This window comes from Loxodonta africana, chromosome 5, assembly GCF_030014295.1.
Source record: "Loxodonta africana isolate mLoxAfr1 chromosome 5, mLoxAfr1.hap2, whole genome shotgun sequence".
Lineage (NCBI taxonomy): Eukaryota > Metazoa > Chordata > Mammalia > Proboscidea > Elephantidae > Loxodonta > Loxodonta africana.
The window spans coordinates 118,980,883-119,000,306 of NC_087346.1; the positions used below are offsets into that span (position 1 = coordinate 118,980,883).

The window sequence follows — 19,424 nt, forward strand, 5'->3', positions numbered from 1 at the left end:
TTCTCTTCAGTTACATTCAGGCTGCGGCCCAGGGGAAAGCTGCCAGCCTCAGAGACAGCACCATAACCCCTTTCACAGTAACCTAAATAATCTCTATTTCTAAAAAAGGCTTTGTGTGTGAGAGCGAGAGAGAGATGCTTGAGTTATAATTTACATATACTAAAATCTCTTTTTAGTGTACAGTTTTATGAGTTTTGACTAATGAATCAGTTGTATAATCACCACCATCATCAAGATAAAGAACATTCTCATCACTCTAAAAATTCCCTCATGGCCTTCATAGTCAACCCCTCCCTCTACCTTCAGCCTCTGGCAACTGCTGATCTGTTTCTGTCCCTGTAGCTTTGCCTTTTCCCAAATGTCATATAAATGGCATCATACAAGACCTTCATTAGCATCCTTATTTAAACTAACACGTGACTTCCAGACTCCTTCCTAACACATTTCACCCTGGTAAGTTGCCTTATGTTTTTCAGAACACTTACATTATCTGAAAATAAATGCTTATCTTTATTTACTTGATTATTGCCTCTCATTCTAATATACATTCACACTAAAATGTGAGGGCAACGATTTTGCCCCATTTGCTTTTGCTATTGTATCTCCAGGGCTCAGAACCCTGTCTGACATTACATAAGTGTTAAATAAATATTTGAAGGATGAATTGCAAAATGAATGAGGAGACTGGAACATTCCTGAACCCTCTCCGTACTCAAATGGACCTCGTTAATAAGAGATTCCTCCCCCCGCCCCCACCCCGATGTGTTAATCCAAGCATGGCTGTGTTGCCAAAGTAGATGGCTAATCTGCAAGTAACACAGTTAGGAGTAATTAGGCTGATCCAGATTATGCATTGCTTTTTAAATTCACTTTCTGGATGACTAGATTGCATAGGCTAGAACCAGTCTGAAGTAAGTAAGATGGAACTAATGATAATAACAAGTTCACAGGGTTGTCATGAGGATTACATGACTTAAAGTAAGTGAAGTACCTGCTTGATTCTTCTCAATAGGGGTACAGATGGGGGGAGGGCAATTTTGCCCCAATTTTTGTCCCATTTGGGAATGTCTGGAGACATTTTGGGTTATCACAACTGGGGGTGGCAGGGATGGAGGTGATACTGGCATGCTGCTCAACATTCCACAATGCACGGGATGGTCTTCCTGCAATAAAGAGTGATCTGGCCTAAAATGTCAACAGTGTGGGGGTTGAGAAACCCTGGGTTAGAGCAGCGTCTGGCACATACCCATTGCCATTGAGTGTATTCTGACTCATAGTGACACTACAGAACAGAGTAAAACTAACTGCCCCATAGAGTTTCCTAGGCTGTAATCTTTACCGAAGCTGACATCGACATCAGCTGGGGGGTTCAAACCTCCCATCTTTTGGTTAGCAGTTGAGTGCTTAACCACTGTGCCACCAGGGCACCTTAGTCTATCACTCAATAAACCAGAAACCAAACCCATTGTTGTTGTGTCGATTCCAACTCATAGCGACTCTGTAGGATAGAGTAGAACTGCTCTATAGGGTTTTTGAGGCTGTAAATGTTTATGGAAGAAGACTGCCACATCTTTCTCCCCCGGAGTGGCTGGTGGGATTGAACTGCCAACCTTTTGGCTAGCAGTCAAACACTTAACCACTGTGCCACCATAGAGAGGGCTATACAGTATTTGTGTTTGCTCTTATCGTATTATTCTCGGGAGTTCCTGGGTGGTACAAATGGTTAAGCACTTGACTACTAGCTGAAAAGTTGGCAGTTTGAACCCACCTGGGAGCACCTCAGAAGACAGGCCTGGTGAGCTTCTTCTGAAAGGTCACAGCTTTGACCACCCAGTGGAGCACAGTTCTACTCTGACACTCATGGGCCGCCGTAAGTCGAAATTCACTCCACAGCAACTAACAAAAAACCACCACCAAAACCATTATTCTTTTACTGCCCGCATGGCCATTCTTGATAAATATTCTTGCACAGCCTGAGTTGCAACAGGCAAAGTGAGGTGGCCGTATAGCAAGGTGATTGCGGGCATTAAGTCTTCAGTCAGACCCTCTGGGTTTGAATCCTAGCTTTGCTCTTTACTGACCATGACTTTGAGCAAGTTGCTTGACTTCTCTATACATCATTTTCTTTGTTTACAAAATTTGGGTTCGTAATAGCAAATCCCTTAAAGGGTTGCTGGGGGGTTGAATGAAATAATCCATGTAAAAATTCAATACTGCAGTGGCACGTAGTAAATGCTCAATAAATGTTCTGTGTCATTGTTGTTTTGTCATTTTGATTTCCAAAAGATCTTTCCATAGAATATAGTGAAGGGTTCAGGGACAGTTTCAATTAGGAAAAGAAAAGAAAATATACTGCTCATAAAATACATATACCCAGCATATAATACAGCATGTATATATTTAATATAATAATACATAATTATATACAATTAAATTCAAACCATCATTATTTTTTTGAGTATATTAGTCTTGCTTTCCGAGTAGAGCGCTCCTTAAAATAAAGGATTCTCTCTTTTTAAAACTTTGTATCTAGCACACATTGTGCAATTGTTTAATTAAGACTTTCACTCTTAATTAGAAGTATGAACACATTAAAGTATTTTGAGAATCTGGGTCTCAGATATGAAATAAAAGACTCAGGAAAGTTAAACGTGAATGCAGCGCAGCAACCTCTTTGGATTTATTAAGAGTTTATTCCTTCACTGAGGTAGGAGGCCCCACAGTGGGTGAGTAAATGTAGACTTGTAGCCCTCAGAAATTCCGAGAATCTCTTTTTTATAATCTTAATATATGCGAAGGTGCTTTGGAAATTGTAAAATGAAACAATGGAAATGTGGGCCATTACTATTATTATCAACTCTAACAAGTTATAAGGTATTAGAAAGTTAGAGATTTCCATTGTTAAGGAGATGGCTAGGCTTTTTACATTTGTTAGTATTCATTTCAGGCAACAAGTAAAATTTGTATTTAAGAATAAACAACTACTTGATAAACTATACTTTATTTGGTATAACATTATAAGTACAATGGGGGAAAATTGTGTTTCTCAACATAAAATTTTAGGTACATATTCTCCCATATTTTATATTCTGTCACAAAATAGCTGGAAAAAAAATTTACAAAATGAAAAGGCAAATGACAAACTGGGAAAACGTTTGCAACATATTGCCATCAAGTTGATTTTGTCTCATGGTGACCCCATGTGTGTCACAGTAGAGCTGTGTTCCATAGGGTTTTCAGTGGCTGATTTTTTAGAAGTAGATTGCTAGGCCTTTCTTCTGAGGAACCTCTGGGTGGACTTGAACTTCCAACCTTTCAGTCAGTAGCCAACAGGGACTCCAGCACATGTGAGAAAGGGTATATATTCCCAAGGGAGAAAAAGACCTTATAGACTGACAAGAATTTATGATTAAAATGCTTGCTCTCAAAAGTAAGAGTCAAATGTCTGGTAGGATCAAAACAGAGTCAAAGTGGGAAGTTGAGCTTCCACTGACCAATTAATGAAAACTGAGATGGAGAAGTCTTAAGGGACAGGGCCTCCCACTCCCTTACTCCCTTGTGAGCTTGTCTACCATAGACTGCTGCCTGACCTGTGCTCCAATATGTCTCAGTTCGGAACACGGTGCAGGCCTTGACTCCCACTACTTCACCTCTTCCTCAGAAATCATCTTTGATGCAGTTGGTAAAATAGGTTTTGACCATGTCAGATGTTCTACTCCCATTTTGACACTTCTTGACCTCAGATGCTAAGGTCTCTTACCTATGATTCCCATCTGTCTATCAAGTTGTCTTTTCAATCAGAACAGAAAGTTCATTCAAACAACATATTCATAACACAGCCTTTATACTCCTCCCCCTTCTCCCACTCACGCTTTGTTCCATAAAGCCCAGGGTTGATGGGTCAGAACAAGAAGTAGAATACATGGAAATGGATGGTGATGGAGGTGGAGGAGGGAGTGAATAGGGAGAAAATTATTGGAGCTATCCGGTACCATTTTTTAAAAGCCATCAAAAACACTGGATAAGTGTACTTTCTAAGTAAAAATATTTATTGGCACATGTATTTATTCAACTCAAGTTTGCTCTACCCTTCATTTATATTCAAAGTATTTTATTTCACTGCAACTATCATAATGAAAGATCTTTTCCTGAAATGGTAGCTGAAAATGTGGATTCTGTAATGATAATTGCAGCGTTTACAGGCGTAATGATAATGAGTTCGGTTCTACTGTTTGTATGCTGCAAAGTAAAATAGAATCCAAATTTTGCACTTGTCTAGTTCATTCTCACATTTTTAACTGTTTTACTGGACATAGTATTTCTCAACACCAGAATCCAGCGTAGCACCTTGCACTTAAAAAGTCATCAACAATCATTTAATGAATAAATGAATGAATGACATCCCTACAACCTGGATGTGATTGACAATCCATCATTTTTTTTTTTAATTTTGGTTAGTATATTGTGGGTTTACATTTACTCACACAGATTGGTGAACATGGGAAAATATCTGCAATATTAGATAAAACAAGACCCCCTTTGCTTCTTGAGATCATTTTATTTGTCTTTCTTGTTGAGGAAAGAGTTTGAAAGTGCTTATTAGAGAGTAGCTCTCCTAATGGAAAGTGGCTCAAAATGAAGAAGTCTCAGTTCAAGTCCTCTTTTTTTTTTTTTGAAGTCTTACCGAAAAGGAAGTGAATATGAGGTAAATTGCATTAACTTAAAGCACCACAGAGATGCAACTCAAAGCCGGAAGAAACGTATCATCAATGCACTGGCTGGGAGCACATTTGTGTCATGTGAATAGACATGACAAAAACGGCCCTCCTCAAACTATTTGTGGCGATAATAATCACAATCATTTTAATTTTGCCAGAATATTTCAAGACACCAAAAGGTATGTAATCTGTTTCCTTTTTTTAATTTTTAAAAAATTATGTCTGCTAAAGATTCTTCTGAAAGTCTCCTGTGTCTGAAAAATTACAATGAGATGGCAATTTTAACTGTTACATACTTCAGAAACCTTATTCGTATTACTTAATTATCGTAACTTAAAAATGAAAAGAAACATTAAAGATATGTAGTTCAAATTTGAAACATTGAGTTTATAATCGTCTCATCACACGAGTTTGCGCTTTGAAACAGTTTCCTTAAAAAGTCGTAAATGTGTTTTTACTTACTGTAGTCATTTAATAAAGTGAGATTTATTATATTAAAAAGTGCTGGACTTCCTTCCATCACCGCTATTTCGCACAAATAATTTACTGCCACTTTTTGAAAAGTAAAAGTAATTAGATATCTTCAAAATAAGTTAAAATAAGATGGGTGTAACTTTAAGCAGGTGTGTGTCTGCCTGTGTGTTCATGACCAGAGAAAAATGGGACAAAATTAACTCTGTGAACATTTCCAGAGAATTGTGATATGATTGTTAAACCTAGATTAGGAAAGCAATGTAAATTTAAGCTGTTTTTGTATGTTAATAAAAGATTTGAAAATGTAGTCATATGATTGGATGGTAATTGTGCTCCCTAGCATTTAATACTAAAAAAAGTAAAAAAGACAATGGTGTCTTATTATTAAAAAGTTCTCCATGAGTTTGATTAAAATATATTTGGTGACTTGCTACAATGATTATTTAATGTTGCAAATACATGATGCTAAGTAGATAGATAAAAATATTTTTGCTAATTATATTTGATGACGTATTGCAATGATTATTTAATGTTGCATATGCATGATGTTAAGTAGCCAGATAAAAATATTTTCTTCTAAGTAAACACTATGATTATGCAATTTTGTGAATGATTGTATTGTTCAAATTTCTCTTGATTTGATGGCATTATATCGCTTAGATAAAACAACTATAACATATACTGTTAATGCTTGGCTTCACTGAGTGAAAACTTTATAAAGATTTAGAATTAGAATAAAGTTCAGTGTTGTGTAAAAGTTAAATAGGCTGAGAGGAAGCTCATAAACTAGTTCCCTAAGATAGCTCATATAGGTCATATAACCAAAAAAAAAAACAAAAAGAAAAAAATCCAAACTCATTGCCATCGAGTTGATTTCGACACACAGCGACCCTATACGATAGAGTAGAACTGACCCATAGGGTTTCCAAAGAGCACCTAGTGGATTCGAACAGCCAGCCGACCTTTTGGTTAGCACTTAACCACTACACCAGCAGGGTTTCCATAGGTCATACAGATGACCAACAACAACAGTAGATTGCCAACAACAACAACAAAGCGTCTCCAAAAAATTCAGCTTGGATGTGATGAAAACTGGGTAGTAAGCCTGAAAAAAATCTAGTAAACTGTTTGCTAAGTATTGGTTAGGGTTTTATGAGAACTGGTAACTATAAGAGCATGTTGAAGTTTTTGTGTTTGAGGCTGAGGTTTCTCAAGGTGTGAAGTGTGGTTTTTGGAGTAGCTGCAGGAAGAAAGAAGACAGTTGAAATAAATTTATGAGGGCACACCTTTGAGAGCTTTCGCGCCCTTTCTATCTGTGGGTAGAAGCAAGAGCTTTTATGAAGTCCTTCTGAGTCAAACTTCACCGACCTAAAGTAATGTGTCAGTTCTCATTAATCTTGTTAATAATCAACCATCATAACGATTTTTGTTCTCTTAGTTTCATAACTGATTACATCAGCTTCCTATACTCCATTTCCTGCCTCCCTCAAACTTAAAATAGCTGCTTGTTTCTCTTTTCCTGGTCCAAGAACAGAATAGATATTTCCTCAAACTTTTTTTGGATTTGTTTGGGGATTTTGTTTCAAAGAAATCCTAGTTGGGGCCAACAAACAAAAACCTTTGAAAACTACCGCCTTAGCCTGATGCTATTTAGTGGTAAAAGAAAGAAAAAAAGAAAAAGAGCTTTTTTTTTTCAAGCACAAAAGCCACCATGAATGGGAAGTTGATTGTTAGGCAAAATGTTTTATCTGTGCAATAGTTTAATAATAATGCTTTACATTTTTATAATGGTTTATGGATCACCAGGAACGTGTCCATATGTTGTTGTTGTTGTTGTTAAGTCCCATCAAGTCAGTTCTGACTCATAGTGACCCTGTATACTACAGGATGAAACATTGCCCAGCCATGCTCACAATCTTTGTTATGCCTGAGCCCATTGTCCACATAGCTTCACTTAATAGAGTCCTATATTATATTCTTAAACTATGGAGACTTGACCATATTTGTGTGCTTTTTTGTTAGTAGCTTTTGATCATGGTTAATAGTTGGTCTCTTAAATGAGTTGACTTGTCAACCTATGTATTTCACAAAATAAAATACCTGGAAAAATTATTTAGGTAATAAGCTAAGAGTGTTCTAGAAATGCTACAATTAACCTGGAGATCCCCATGTCTAGTCTTACCCTCTCAATTAGATGCTTGTGTCCTTTTTTTTTTAAATCATTTTTTCTCTTGTGTCCTATACACTCTAATTTCTAAGATAAATACTATAAAATGATTTTACTTATAAATTATTCACTGATACTCTGTCTTTAACATGTCAAATGAATTCCAAAAGAATCTTAATGAGAAATAATGTATTCCCAAGGTTTAATAGATTTTATTTCAAATTAATAAACCCTCTGAAGGCCTAGGTTAAAAATAGAGCACTGTGTTTGATCATTTTTCATCAAGGATGTATCTGAGTCTCTGAATAATCACTAGGAGGAATATTTAAATATCACAATTACACAGCGTAAGCTATTAGGCTAACTTTCCCAAAGAAGAGGGACTTTAACAAATTCTTCAATGCCGTTTGAGACTTTTAATGAGTTTGCATTGGGTATGCAGTAGGCAAGATATACTATTCTACAGCAGTGGTTTTAACCTTCCAAATTATTTGAAAGCCAGTTTATACTAAGATACAATAATGGCTTGATATATTACATGTAGATAATGAAGACATAAAGGGGAGGAGATATATTTTGAATCAGAGCTTCTTGCAATTAAGGGTGCTGGGTTGCTCCCAGACAAGAAACTTTGCCAACCTGCTTTTGTTGGACTTGAACTTTAAGAGAGATCTGGTTCTTTCTCCCAGAAAGCTCCGCAATCATTTGTTTATTCTTTCACTCATCTAGAGTGTCTACTGTGTCCTAAGAACTCTGCCAAAAGACCCGGGGATACAAAGATAAAAAAGCAATTCCTTCTTTAATAAGTTTTCAGTCTGGGGGAGGATAAACTGACAAAAAATTAAATACAGTACCAAAAAAAAAAACCCAAACCTGTTGCTGTCGAGTCCATTCCGACTCATAGAGAACCTACAGGACAGAGTAGAAGAACTGGCCCTTAGGGTTCCCAAGGAGCAACTGGTGAATTTGAACTACCTTTTTGGTTAGCAGCCGTAACTCTTAACCACTACGCCATCAGGTTTAAAAATAAACAAACTACCAGTTGCCTTCAAGTTGACTGACTCAAGGTGATTCCATGTGTTTCAGAATAGAACTGTGTTCCATAGTGTTTTCGGTGGCTGCTTTTCTGGGAGATCACCAGGACTTTTCTTCAAGGTGCCTCTGGGTGGGCATGAACCTCCTGCCTTTTAGTTAGCGAAAGAGGAGAGACTCTAATTACTATAATAGTTATGTAAAATGGTGCAATGGGAACATAAAAGTTGCTTCTGGGCCCGTCTGGGGGAAGATGTTCCTGCCATTTTAGTTTGCAAAGAGAAATAACAACTGTTAGAGTTTGAAGGATCACTTAATATTCTTCCTTACCTGCCTGTGCAAGCTCTAAGAGAAGCAATTATTATTGATGTTCAGATGAAATTTCCTCATACTAATGTCTTAAAATTTCCTGAAACCAGAAACCATAGTGAGTTATATAAGTGTACTTCCAAGGATCCATGGCAATGTTGGACAGGAATAGCATAGACAAAAACACCTCGAACCTAATTTTATCTAGCTGTTTTGACTTCCTCGCATACTTTTAAGAGCCAAACTGACATAAACTATGTTTACCAGCTTTCATTTCCCCTTCCATTTCACACTTTCTGATGGAAATGGCAGTGTAATGAGCAGTGAAATGAAATAAAACATTGAATAAAGGATAAAAGAACTTCAAGCACTTATAATTTCTAGGATAAACCCTGAAATATATGAGCATATGTACACTCACTTATGTCTGTATAATAAAGAATAGCATATCAAGGGTAACTACAATTAATTTGCCTACAGTGTTATCCTAGCTCTCAAAAACAGTCACTTTATTTTCTTTCTAGTAACTGGCTCATTAATGATATAATCAGTAATCCTCAATGAGGTTTGGAATATAGTCTTTTTATGACTATTTTAATTTTAAAAAATTCAACAAATACTCATATTTACATGTGCCAGGTACTATATCAAATGCTTTTACAAATAATAGCACTTTTAACTCATATTAAGTATTTTAACCCTGGTGAGGCATCATTTTCAAGAGAGACTATTCTGAAAATCTTTGGAAATAAGAACTAAAACTAGATGGATAAAGTTACTTTGTCATAAGACTTTGCATCTTATTGAATTTTCTGAATCATTACGGTTTCAACATGGCAGATTTGACACGATATTTTTATTTATATATATTTTAGACAATATGTTCTGGGAAAAATACTACTGAATATAATATTTTTTCATTCCTTTGGCAGAACTGGCCTTATGGTCTCATCAATTATGTTAGAATGCCAACAACCCTTGCTTAGAATTCCTTTTAACTGCTTATCTCATTACTTGGGTAGATAAATGCTCTCTCAGTATATATTTATTGCTTTTGTAGAGAAAAATGATTTTCTCTAAGACATTAATACGTTGTTTTATCTTCCTTTTTACTACTGCATCTCTTTTCTCCATAGCAGTTATTACCTATATAATTTGTATTTTTTTATTATGACGTCCCCAACTAGAATAAAACTCCATGAATATGAAGGCTTTCTCAGTTTTGTTTGCTGATGTGTTGTTTCAAGCACTTAGGACAGTACTTGTCACATTGGGAGCCACTCAATAAGTATCTGTTGATTGAATTTTCTGAGTCGTATTTTGTTGTTGTTAGGTGCTGTCAAGACAATTTTGACTGATACCAACCCATGTGACAGAGTAGAACTGCCCCAGAGGCTTTCCTAGACTGTAATTTTTACAGAATCAGATCGCCAGGTCTTTCTCCTGCAGAGCAGCTGGGTGAGTCTGAACTGCCAACCTTTGGGTTAGCAGCCGATGCTTAACCATTGCACCACCAGGGCCCCTTAGTCATATTGTAAAGGAAACAGAAAGGAAACATTCTTGAAGAAAACGTCTTTTTGTCTGATCGTCACAACCATCTTGTGATTTAGGCAGGCCAGATATCACTATCCTCATCTTACATTTGAGTAACCTAAAATTTCATCCGTAAACCTAGAACTGTTAGGCTGTGCAGCCTGTGAAATTTATGTCACAGAAACTTTTACTTAAAAGACATATGTCTCGTAATCTTGACTCATTTTCCTTCATCCCTGGGGACTTTTATAGTGTGCCTTTATTTCCCTTGTTCTGACAAGTAAGATGAGCAATCGCTTTCTTATATCCCAAACCTGCCTTTCAAATACTGCTACAATAAGTTAAAAATTACCCCAAACTCTGTCTTCATCCCCCCACCCCAGCAAACAATCAGTCTTCCCCAAATATTCTATGAATAAACCTGTGTTTTCTCTAGACTCTCTTGCTCCCAAACTGATTAACACCACAGAAGTATCGCTCATACACAACAGGAAACATTTTTCTTCCGTTCCCACTAAATTACCAGAGACGTTTTAACTATTGGACTCAAAATGGAAATATAATTGTTTGGGTTCTGCTATTGAAATTGATACTATTTTTGAGACTGTGCCAATTGTTAAAGAGACAGAGTGTGGCCCAAGGAAAACGGCATGCTTCCTCAATGTCTCTCTACATTCAGCAGTTAGACCATAAACTGTTCCCTATTCAGGCAGCTGACGTTTTAAAATTTTTCTGAATTATGCTACAGAATTTTCAATAGTGATGAAAGAGCTTTAGAAACAATTTTTTTTAGGTATAATTTACATACAATAAAATAGAAAGATCTGTAAGTATTTAGTTTCATGCATTTTGACAATTCTTTGTGGCCATGTTCAATATACAGAAGATTTGCATCACCCCCGGAAAGATGTCTCTTGCCTTTTCCAGTCAAATCTCTTCCCATCGCTGAGGCAACTTTCTGAGAAGTGCTGTCTCTTCTTATACTTCATATAAATTGTATCATCGAACAGTATCTATTTTTTAGCTTAACATATGATTTTTGAGATTCATCCCTGTTATTGCTTGTATCAATATTTCCTTTTTAAAATTGTTCAGTAGTTCCTTGTGTAAACACACCACAATTTGTATATTCATTCACTGAGTTGTTTTCAGTTACCATAAATAATGCAGCTATGAACATTCTTGCATAAGTCTTTGTGTGAACACGTGTTTTCGTTTTTATTGGGTAACTAGTATTGGAGGATTCCTGGTGGTACAGTGGTTAAGCACTCGGCTGCTAAGGTTTGAACCCACCAGCCAGCTCTGCAAGAGAAAGATGTGGCAGTTGGCTTCTGTAAGGATTTACAGCATTGGAAACCCTATAGGGCAGTTCTATTCTGTCCTATAAGGTCTCTATGAGTCGGGATCTACTTGATAGCCATGGGTTTCAGTTTTTTTTTTTAAATCTAGTGGTGGGATGGCTGGGTATATTTAATTTTAAAAGAATCTGGCAAACCCTTCTCCAAAGTGGTTGTACTGGCTGTGTTTCCAGTGGCAAAAATTTATTTACTTTAGTTTATATTTAATATATTGCAATAATAACACTTAAAATACATGCAGTCTAAAATAGCTCATGCTTTTTCCAAAGGTACCTGAGAGCTAACAAGCAGAAGAAAAGTCTGTTGCTGTTAGGTGTCGTAGAGTCGGTTCTAAACACTGCCTGGTCCTGTGCCATCCTCACAATCGTTGTTATGCCGGAGCCCATTGTTGTAGGCACTGTGTCAAACCATCTCCTTGAGGGTCTTCTTCTTTTTCACTGACCCTCTACTTTACCAAGCAGGATGTCCTCTCCAGGGACTGGTCCCTCCTCATAACACGCCCAAAGTATGTGAGACACAGTCTTGTCGTCTTTGCCTGTAAGGAACATTCCGGCTGTACTTCTTCCAAGGCAGATTTGTTCATTCTTTTGGCAGTTGGTGGTATATTTAATATTCTTTGCCAACACCATAACCCAAAGGTGTCAATTCTTCTTCAGTCTTCCTCATTCATTATCCAGTTTTCACACTCATATGAGGCCACTGAAAATACCATGGCTTGGATCAGATGCACCTTAGTCTTCAAGGTGACATCTTTGCTTTTTAACACTTCAGGGGCCTTTTGCAGCAGATTTTCCCAATGCAATGCATCATTTGATTTCTTGACTGCAGCTCCCGTGGGTATTGATCGTAGATTCAAGTAAAATGAAATCCTTGACAACCTCAACCGTTTCTCCGCTTATCATGATGTTGCTTGTTGGTCCAGTTGTGAGGACTTTTGTTTTCTTTATGCTGGGGTATAATCCATGCAGGAGGCTGTAGTTTTTGATTTTTATCAGTGAGTACTTCAAGTTCTCTTCACTTTCAGCAAGCAAGGTTGTGTCATCTGCATATTACAGGTTGTTGATGAGTCTTCCTCCAATCCTGATGCCCTGTTCTTCGTATAGTCCAGCTTCTTGGATTATTTGCTCCGCATACAGATGAAATAAGTATGGTGAAAGGATACAACTCTGACGCACACCTTTCCTGACTTTAAATCACACAGTAGCCCCTTATTCTGTTTGAATGACTCTCTCTTGGTCTATGCACAGGTTTCTCATGAGCCCAATTAAGTGTTCTGGAATTTCCATTCTTTGCAATGTTATCCATAATTTGTTATGGTCCACACAGTCGAATGCCTCTTCATAGTCAATAAAACACAGGTAAACATCCTTCTGGTATTCTCTGCTTTCAGCCAGGATCCATCTAACATCAGCAGTGATATCCCTGGTTCCATGTCCTCTTCTGAAACCGGCCTGAATTTCTGGCAGTTTCCTGTCGATATACTGCTGCAGCCATTTTTGAATGATCTTCAGCAAAATTTTACTTTCTCCTGATATTAATGATATTGTTTGATAATTTCCACATTGGGCTGAATCACTTTTCTTGGGAATAGGCATAAATATGAATCTCTTCCAGTAGGTTGGCCAGGTAGCTGTTTTCCAAATTTCTTAGCATAGATGAGTGAGCACTTCCAGCACTGCATCTGTTGGTTGAAATGTCTCAATTGTATTCCTCCAGTTCCTGGAACCTTGTTTGTCCCCAATGCCTTCAGTGCAGCTTGGACCTCTTCCTTCAGTACCATTGATTCTTGATCATATGCTACCTCCTGAAATAGTTGAAGGTTGACCAATTCTTTTTAGTATAGTGACTTTGTGTGTTCCTTCTGTCTTCTTTTGATGCTTCCTGCATCGCTTAATATTTTCCCAGTAGAATCCTTCAATGTTGCAACTCAAGGCTTGAATTTTTTCTCCACTTCTTTCAACTTGAGAAATGTTGAGCATCTTCTTCCTTTTTGGTTTTCTAACTCCAGGCCTTTGCACAAGTCATTATAATACTTTGTCTTCTTGGGCTGCTGTTTGAAACCTTCTGTTCAGCTCTTTTACTTTATCATTTCTTCCATTTGCTTTAGCTATTTGATGTTCCAAGAGCAAGTGTCAGAGGCTCTTCCGGCATCCATTTTGGTCTTTTCTTTCTTTTCTCTCTTTTTAATGACCTTTTACTTTCTTCATGTATGATTTCCTTGGTGTCTTCCCAGAACTCATCTGATCTTTGGTCCTTAGTGTTCAATGCATCAAATCTATTCTTGAGAAGGTCTCTAAATTCAGGTGGTATATACCGAAGTCCATACTTTGGCTCTCATAGACTTATTCTAATCTTCTTCAGCTTCAACTTCAACTTACATATGAGCAATTGATGGCCTATTCCTCCGTCGGCCCCTGGCCTTGTTCTGACTAATAATGTTGACCTTTTCCGTTGTCTCTTTCCACAGATGTAGTCGATTTGATTCCTGTGTATTCCATCTGGGGAAGTCCACGTGTATAGTTACTGTTTGCAGTGAAGAAGTCACTGGTCTTGCAAAATCCTATCATATGATCTCCAGCATCATTTCTATCACCAAGACCATATTTTCCAACTACTGATCTTCTTCTTTGTTCAGAACTTATGCATTCCAACCACCAGCAATTATCAATGTATGCTGATTGCATGTTCGATCAATTTCAGACTGTAGATGTTGGTAAAAATCTTCAATTTCTTCATCTTTGGCCTTAGTGGTTTGTGCATAAATTTGAATAATAGCTGTATTAACTGGTCTTCTTTGTAAGCGTATGGATATTATCCTATCACTGACAGTCTTCTACTTCAGGATAGATTTTGAAATGTACTTTTTGATGATGAATGCAATGCCATTCCTCTTCAATTTGTCATTCTCAGCATAGTGAACCATATGATTGCGTGATTCAGAATGGCCAATACCAGTCCATTTCAGCTCATGAATGCCTAGGAATTCAATATTTATGTGTTCCATTTTGTTTTTGGTGATTCCCAATTTTACTAGATTCATACTTTGCACGTTGCATATTCTGATTATTAATGGATATTTGCAGCTGTTTTTTCTCATTTTGAGTTGTGCCACACCAGCAAATGAAGATCCTAAAAGCTTGACTTCATCCACATCATTAAGGTCAACTCTACTTTGAGAAGGCAGCTTTTCCCCAGTTGTCTTTTGAGTGCCTTCCAACCTGAGGGGCTCATCTCCTAGCACTATATCAGACAATGCTCAGCTGCTATTTGTAAGGTTTTCACTGGCTAATTTCTTAAAGAAGTAGACCACCAGGTCCTTCTTCCTAGTCTGTCTTAGTCTAGAAGCTCAGCTGATACCTGTCTGCCGTGGGTGACCCTGCTGGTATTTGTATACCGGTGACATAGCTTCCAGCATCACAGCATCACGAAAGCCCCCACGATACAATAAACTGACAGATGTGTTGGGGAGGAATAGCCTAGGTACTGGGAAATTATAATTTGCCATAGAGTAGTTTCTGGAGCTCCTATTATGTGTCAAACAATGAAGGTTTTATTATAAATTCTTACTTATTTTTAAAGGTTAACAGATAATTGAGACTTCTGTTTCTTGTAAGTTATACCCTAAAAACACTCCTGATACAAAACATCTGAAATTATGAGATAAAATACATCAAAAACTTAAAGAAAAATGTGTAGCTAAACTGATAAGAAAAAAAGAAAACTTCTCAGAGGTTGAACACGACTAGAAATTACAAATCCAGATGGGTAAGGAAGCTTGAAAAAATTGGTTGCCTCAGGAGCATCAACCCGTTCCTGGTGGCCTGGAGTCTCAGTTTCACTGGGCCATATGTGGTAGAACAGAGAGAAAATCCTAAGACTGGGACACTGAAAGGTGACAAGCTCCATGAAAAGGTAAAGTAAGAAAAACCATCTGGCTGTGAGGCAACTTGCCTGTCTTCACCTTTGTTCTGGGTGGAGCAGAGAAAAAGCCTCTCTTGAGAATTTGTAAACACACACATACACACAAATTCTGTTGCTGTCAAGTCAATTTCAACTCATGGAGATCCCATGTGTTACAGAGTAGAACGACTCCATAGGGTTTTCTTGGCTAAACTGATGACAATTTGGATACCGGAGGTCATTACCTGTGAGAATGAAAAGCCCAATCCAAGAATTTAATTTAAAGTAGTTTATCTTTGACATTACCAATAGACACAAAGCAGAGGCAAATGCCAATCTTCTCTGGAGGAAAACACATTCAGATCAGGTCTCATATAATTTCCCAAATAAAATTCCAAGGAAAATGAGTCACTATTAAAAATCATAAAACACATGAACACCAACAGATAAGAGACAACAGAAACAACAAACAACAGAATCGGATCTTCAGAGAATTCAGATACTGGAATTGTAAGATACAAAATATAAAACTAGTATATTTAATATGGATCAATTAATAAAAGAGAACGTTAAAAGCATGACTAAGAAACAAGACTATTAAAAATAACCAGGCAGTTGAGCACTATGGTCTTTATGGGATCGAATTGACAACAGCAACTCGAAATGTTAGATAGGAAGCTTGAGGTCAGTGAGTTTATGTTGATGGGGGAGGAACAATTCGAAAAAGGAGGATGAGAAAATGGTTGCACAATTTGAAGAATGTATCAACCCAACAAGGTCACTGCATTGTAATTTAGAAATTGTTGAATTGGTATATGTTTTGCAAAGTATAGTTTCAACAACAACAAAATAAAATAAAGTATTAAAAAAAATAACAAGGCAGATTTGAAAAAGAACCAACTAGAACTTTTAATTGTGAAAATATAATAATTTAGAAACACAAGGAATGGATAAACAGATTAGATACAACTGAATGATGAATTAACTGGAATATAAATCTGAAGAAATTACCTAGAACACAGTACAGAGATCCAAAGAAATAGAAAAGACTAAGCAGAGCTTAGGAGACAGAGGGAACAAAGGGAGGTTGTTGAAACCAAAGCTGCAGAAATTGAGAAGAGACAGAATGGAGGAGGGGCAAGACATGCAGAGAGAGTGGAGGAGAATTTCACAGAACTGATGAAATTCCCAGATTCAGGAAACCAGAGGGATAAATAAAAAGAAACTCTGTAGAACATGAAAAATAGCGAGATTTTAAAAACAAGCAGTGATTGTACAATTTCACATGCCTACCAGTAATGTATGAGAGTTCCAGTTCATAGCAGCATTATTCATAGCAGCAAAAATAGAAACAAACGTTCACTGTCAGAATGAATAAGTAAATTTTGATATATCCATTTAAAGTATTTAACAAATAATTAACTATAGCTACATGCGTCAACATGACTGAAACATATTAAGCAAAAACAACAAAAAGACCATCATCAACAAAAAACACAAAACACAAATTACAAATGAATAATACAGTATATTTTATGTTTATAACAAAAGTATGAAAAATGAAATATTATTTAGGAATGCACACATTTTGGTGAGCTTATAAGATGAAAAAAACCCAAAACCAAACTCATTGCCATCGATTTGATTCCGACTTGTAGTGACTCTATAGGACAGAGTAGAACTGCCTCATAGGGCTATAAGATGAAGGAATGATAAACATAAAATTCATGATAGTGGTTCATTTCTGGGAAAGAAGGAAGGTGTAGCGATAGGAAGGAATAAAGATGTTGGCAATATTCTTTTTCTTAAGCTGATTGATAGGTATGTGAGTGTTTTATTTTTATTATTCTTTAAATGGAACATATACATTTTATATATGCTTATGTGTGATATAGTTTTATAATAAAAGTTTAAAAAGAAAATAACGATAGTTGATATTTCTTTATTCTTACTCTTTTTTGTTCTTTAAAAAGAGAAAATAATTGACTTGGGCGTTTGTCCTATACTGTACTGTATTTTCTAAGTCTATTTAATATTCTATATACGTCCTCTGAGAGGTTGCAGTCTTAGTGCTGGTGTAATTATGGAACGCATTTCTCTGTCGGGGAGTGAAAATTTAGATGTCTGACTCCCAGCAAAATTAATGGTAGTAGTTAATTTCGTAAATCCTTGTTTATGGAATAATGTATAGCTCACCTGGTGACAAAAAAGACTGAGTAGAATTTATTTATTTCTAAAAATGATATTGGAAGGATGTGTCCTCTGTTTATTTCTTTTCCAAATGAATTATTTAAAACCGAAGTTTAAAACCCATCATAAAATGACCTCATAGCCAAATAGAAAGGGTAGTCATCAATTCTAGAAAGCCCAGTTGGTCACTTATTGAATAAGAAGACTGCAATATTGACAGTATAAATTTCTCCATCTCCTTTCTAAGTCATATTATAGAAATATAAATTCAAGGAGCTTAGAATTTCATAAGATGAAGACCGTTAGCGAGGAAATGGAATGATGGCAAAAAGAAGTTTTTCATGTATTTTTGTAATATAAAAAAGCTATCGATTATAGATCTCCATCAGATAGTACATTTTCATCTTTTTCCTGAGGCGTTTTTACTGAAGGCAATCTTTTTTTTTAATTACAGTTACAATTTGGTTACAACTTTGATTATAAATATATTAAGACATTATAAAATTGTGTATGTGAGTAAAATTTCATGTGCCCCCTACCCAAAAACCTTTACAGCAATTCAAGTATGAATTTTTTTTATAGCTGAAAATTAAATCTGAATTACTGCAGAAGTAATTTCAAATATAGAGGACTGGTAATTAATCGTTAAGTAATAAAAATATGATGTGGTTGCTAGGTGCGGTTGAGTCAGTTCCAACTCAGAGTGACCCTATGTACAACAGAATGAAACACTGTCCCGTCCTGAGCCATCCGCATGATCGTTGTTACCCTTGAGCCCATTGTTGCAGCCGCTGTGTCAATCCATCTTCCCCTTTTTCACTGACCCTCTACTTTATTTACCAAGCATGATGTCCTTCTCCAAGAATTGGTCCCTCCTGATAACATGTCCAAATTATGTGAGACGAAGTCTCACCATCCTTGCCTCTAAGGAGTGTTCTAGCTGTACTTTGTCCAATATAGATTTATTTGTTCTTTTGGTAGTTCATGGCATTTTCAATAAAAATATAATACTCACCAGTAATTAAACACCAGTGGAGCCACCGTTAAAGTACAAATTTGACAAATTAAAAAAAAATGCTTTGTAAAGTAAATAAGATTAAATATGAATCAGTAGCTTGATATTCTTTTAAGTTTGAACCAAGATGCAAGACCAAAATAGGATTTTATTGGGCTCCACGTTATTTAGAAATCTTAAGATTATATTTTGCTCTACATGGTAAAGAAAGCTACATAAAGATGGAATTGACCATGTTTTTTTCTCACGCTAACAAGCGATTTTTAGACTGGGAAAATCTGAGAGATACTATGTATTCCTTATTTGATCATTACTGCTAATAGGAATTTTTATATAGAGAACTTTGACTATGTGTACAATCAAAGCATCGATAATCCTATTCTAAATGAAGGAAGATATTTTTCAGCTTTTGATTATACTTTGGAATATGTATTTGCATTTTAAATAATATACATTTGTACAAACTTCAAATGTGTTTTCATATATGTTATACTGCTTGATGCTACTATAACTACATGAAGTTAGCAGAATCCAGAATTATTATCCCTGTTTTGCAGATAAGAAAACTAAACTCATGGAGATTAAGTAAATTGTCCAAGTATCTTGGGTAGATACTGATACAGCATTAGGATTTTGTCTTTTGTTTCTGAACTCAGTATTCTTTCCATTGTAGCACCATTTCCATGTGTCGTGTTTGTCTTTAGACAAAAATAAAAATCATGATGTCA

General features: G+C 36.3%; 1 protein-coding gene across 1 annotated transcript in view; it reads left to right on the forward strand.

The window, feature by feature from the left end:
- The first annotated feature begins 4,722 nt into the window (after nt 1-4,722).
- TMEM156 (transmembrane protein 156) overlaps nt 4,723-19,424 on the forward strand; it is a 52,760-nt gene continuing 38,058 nt past the window's right edge. The window contains exon 1 of the mRNA XM_003411393.3: nt 4,723-4,897. Coding sequence (XP_003411441.2) covers nt 4,810-4,897 — 88 coding nt within the window. The 5' untranslated portion in view covers nt 4,723-4,809. The remainder of the gene's footprint in view (nt 4,898-19,424) is intronic.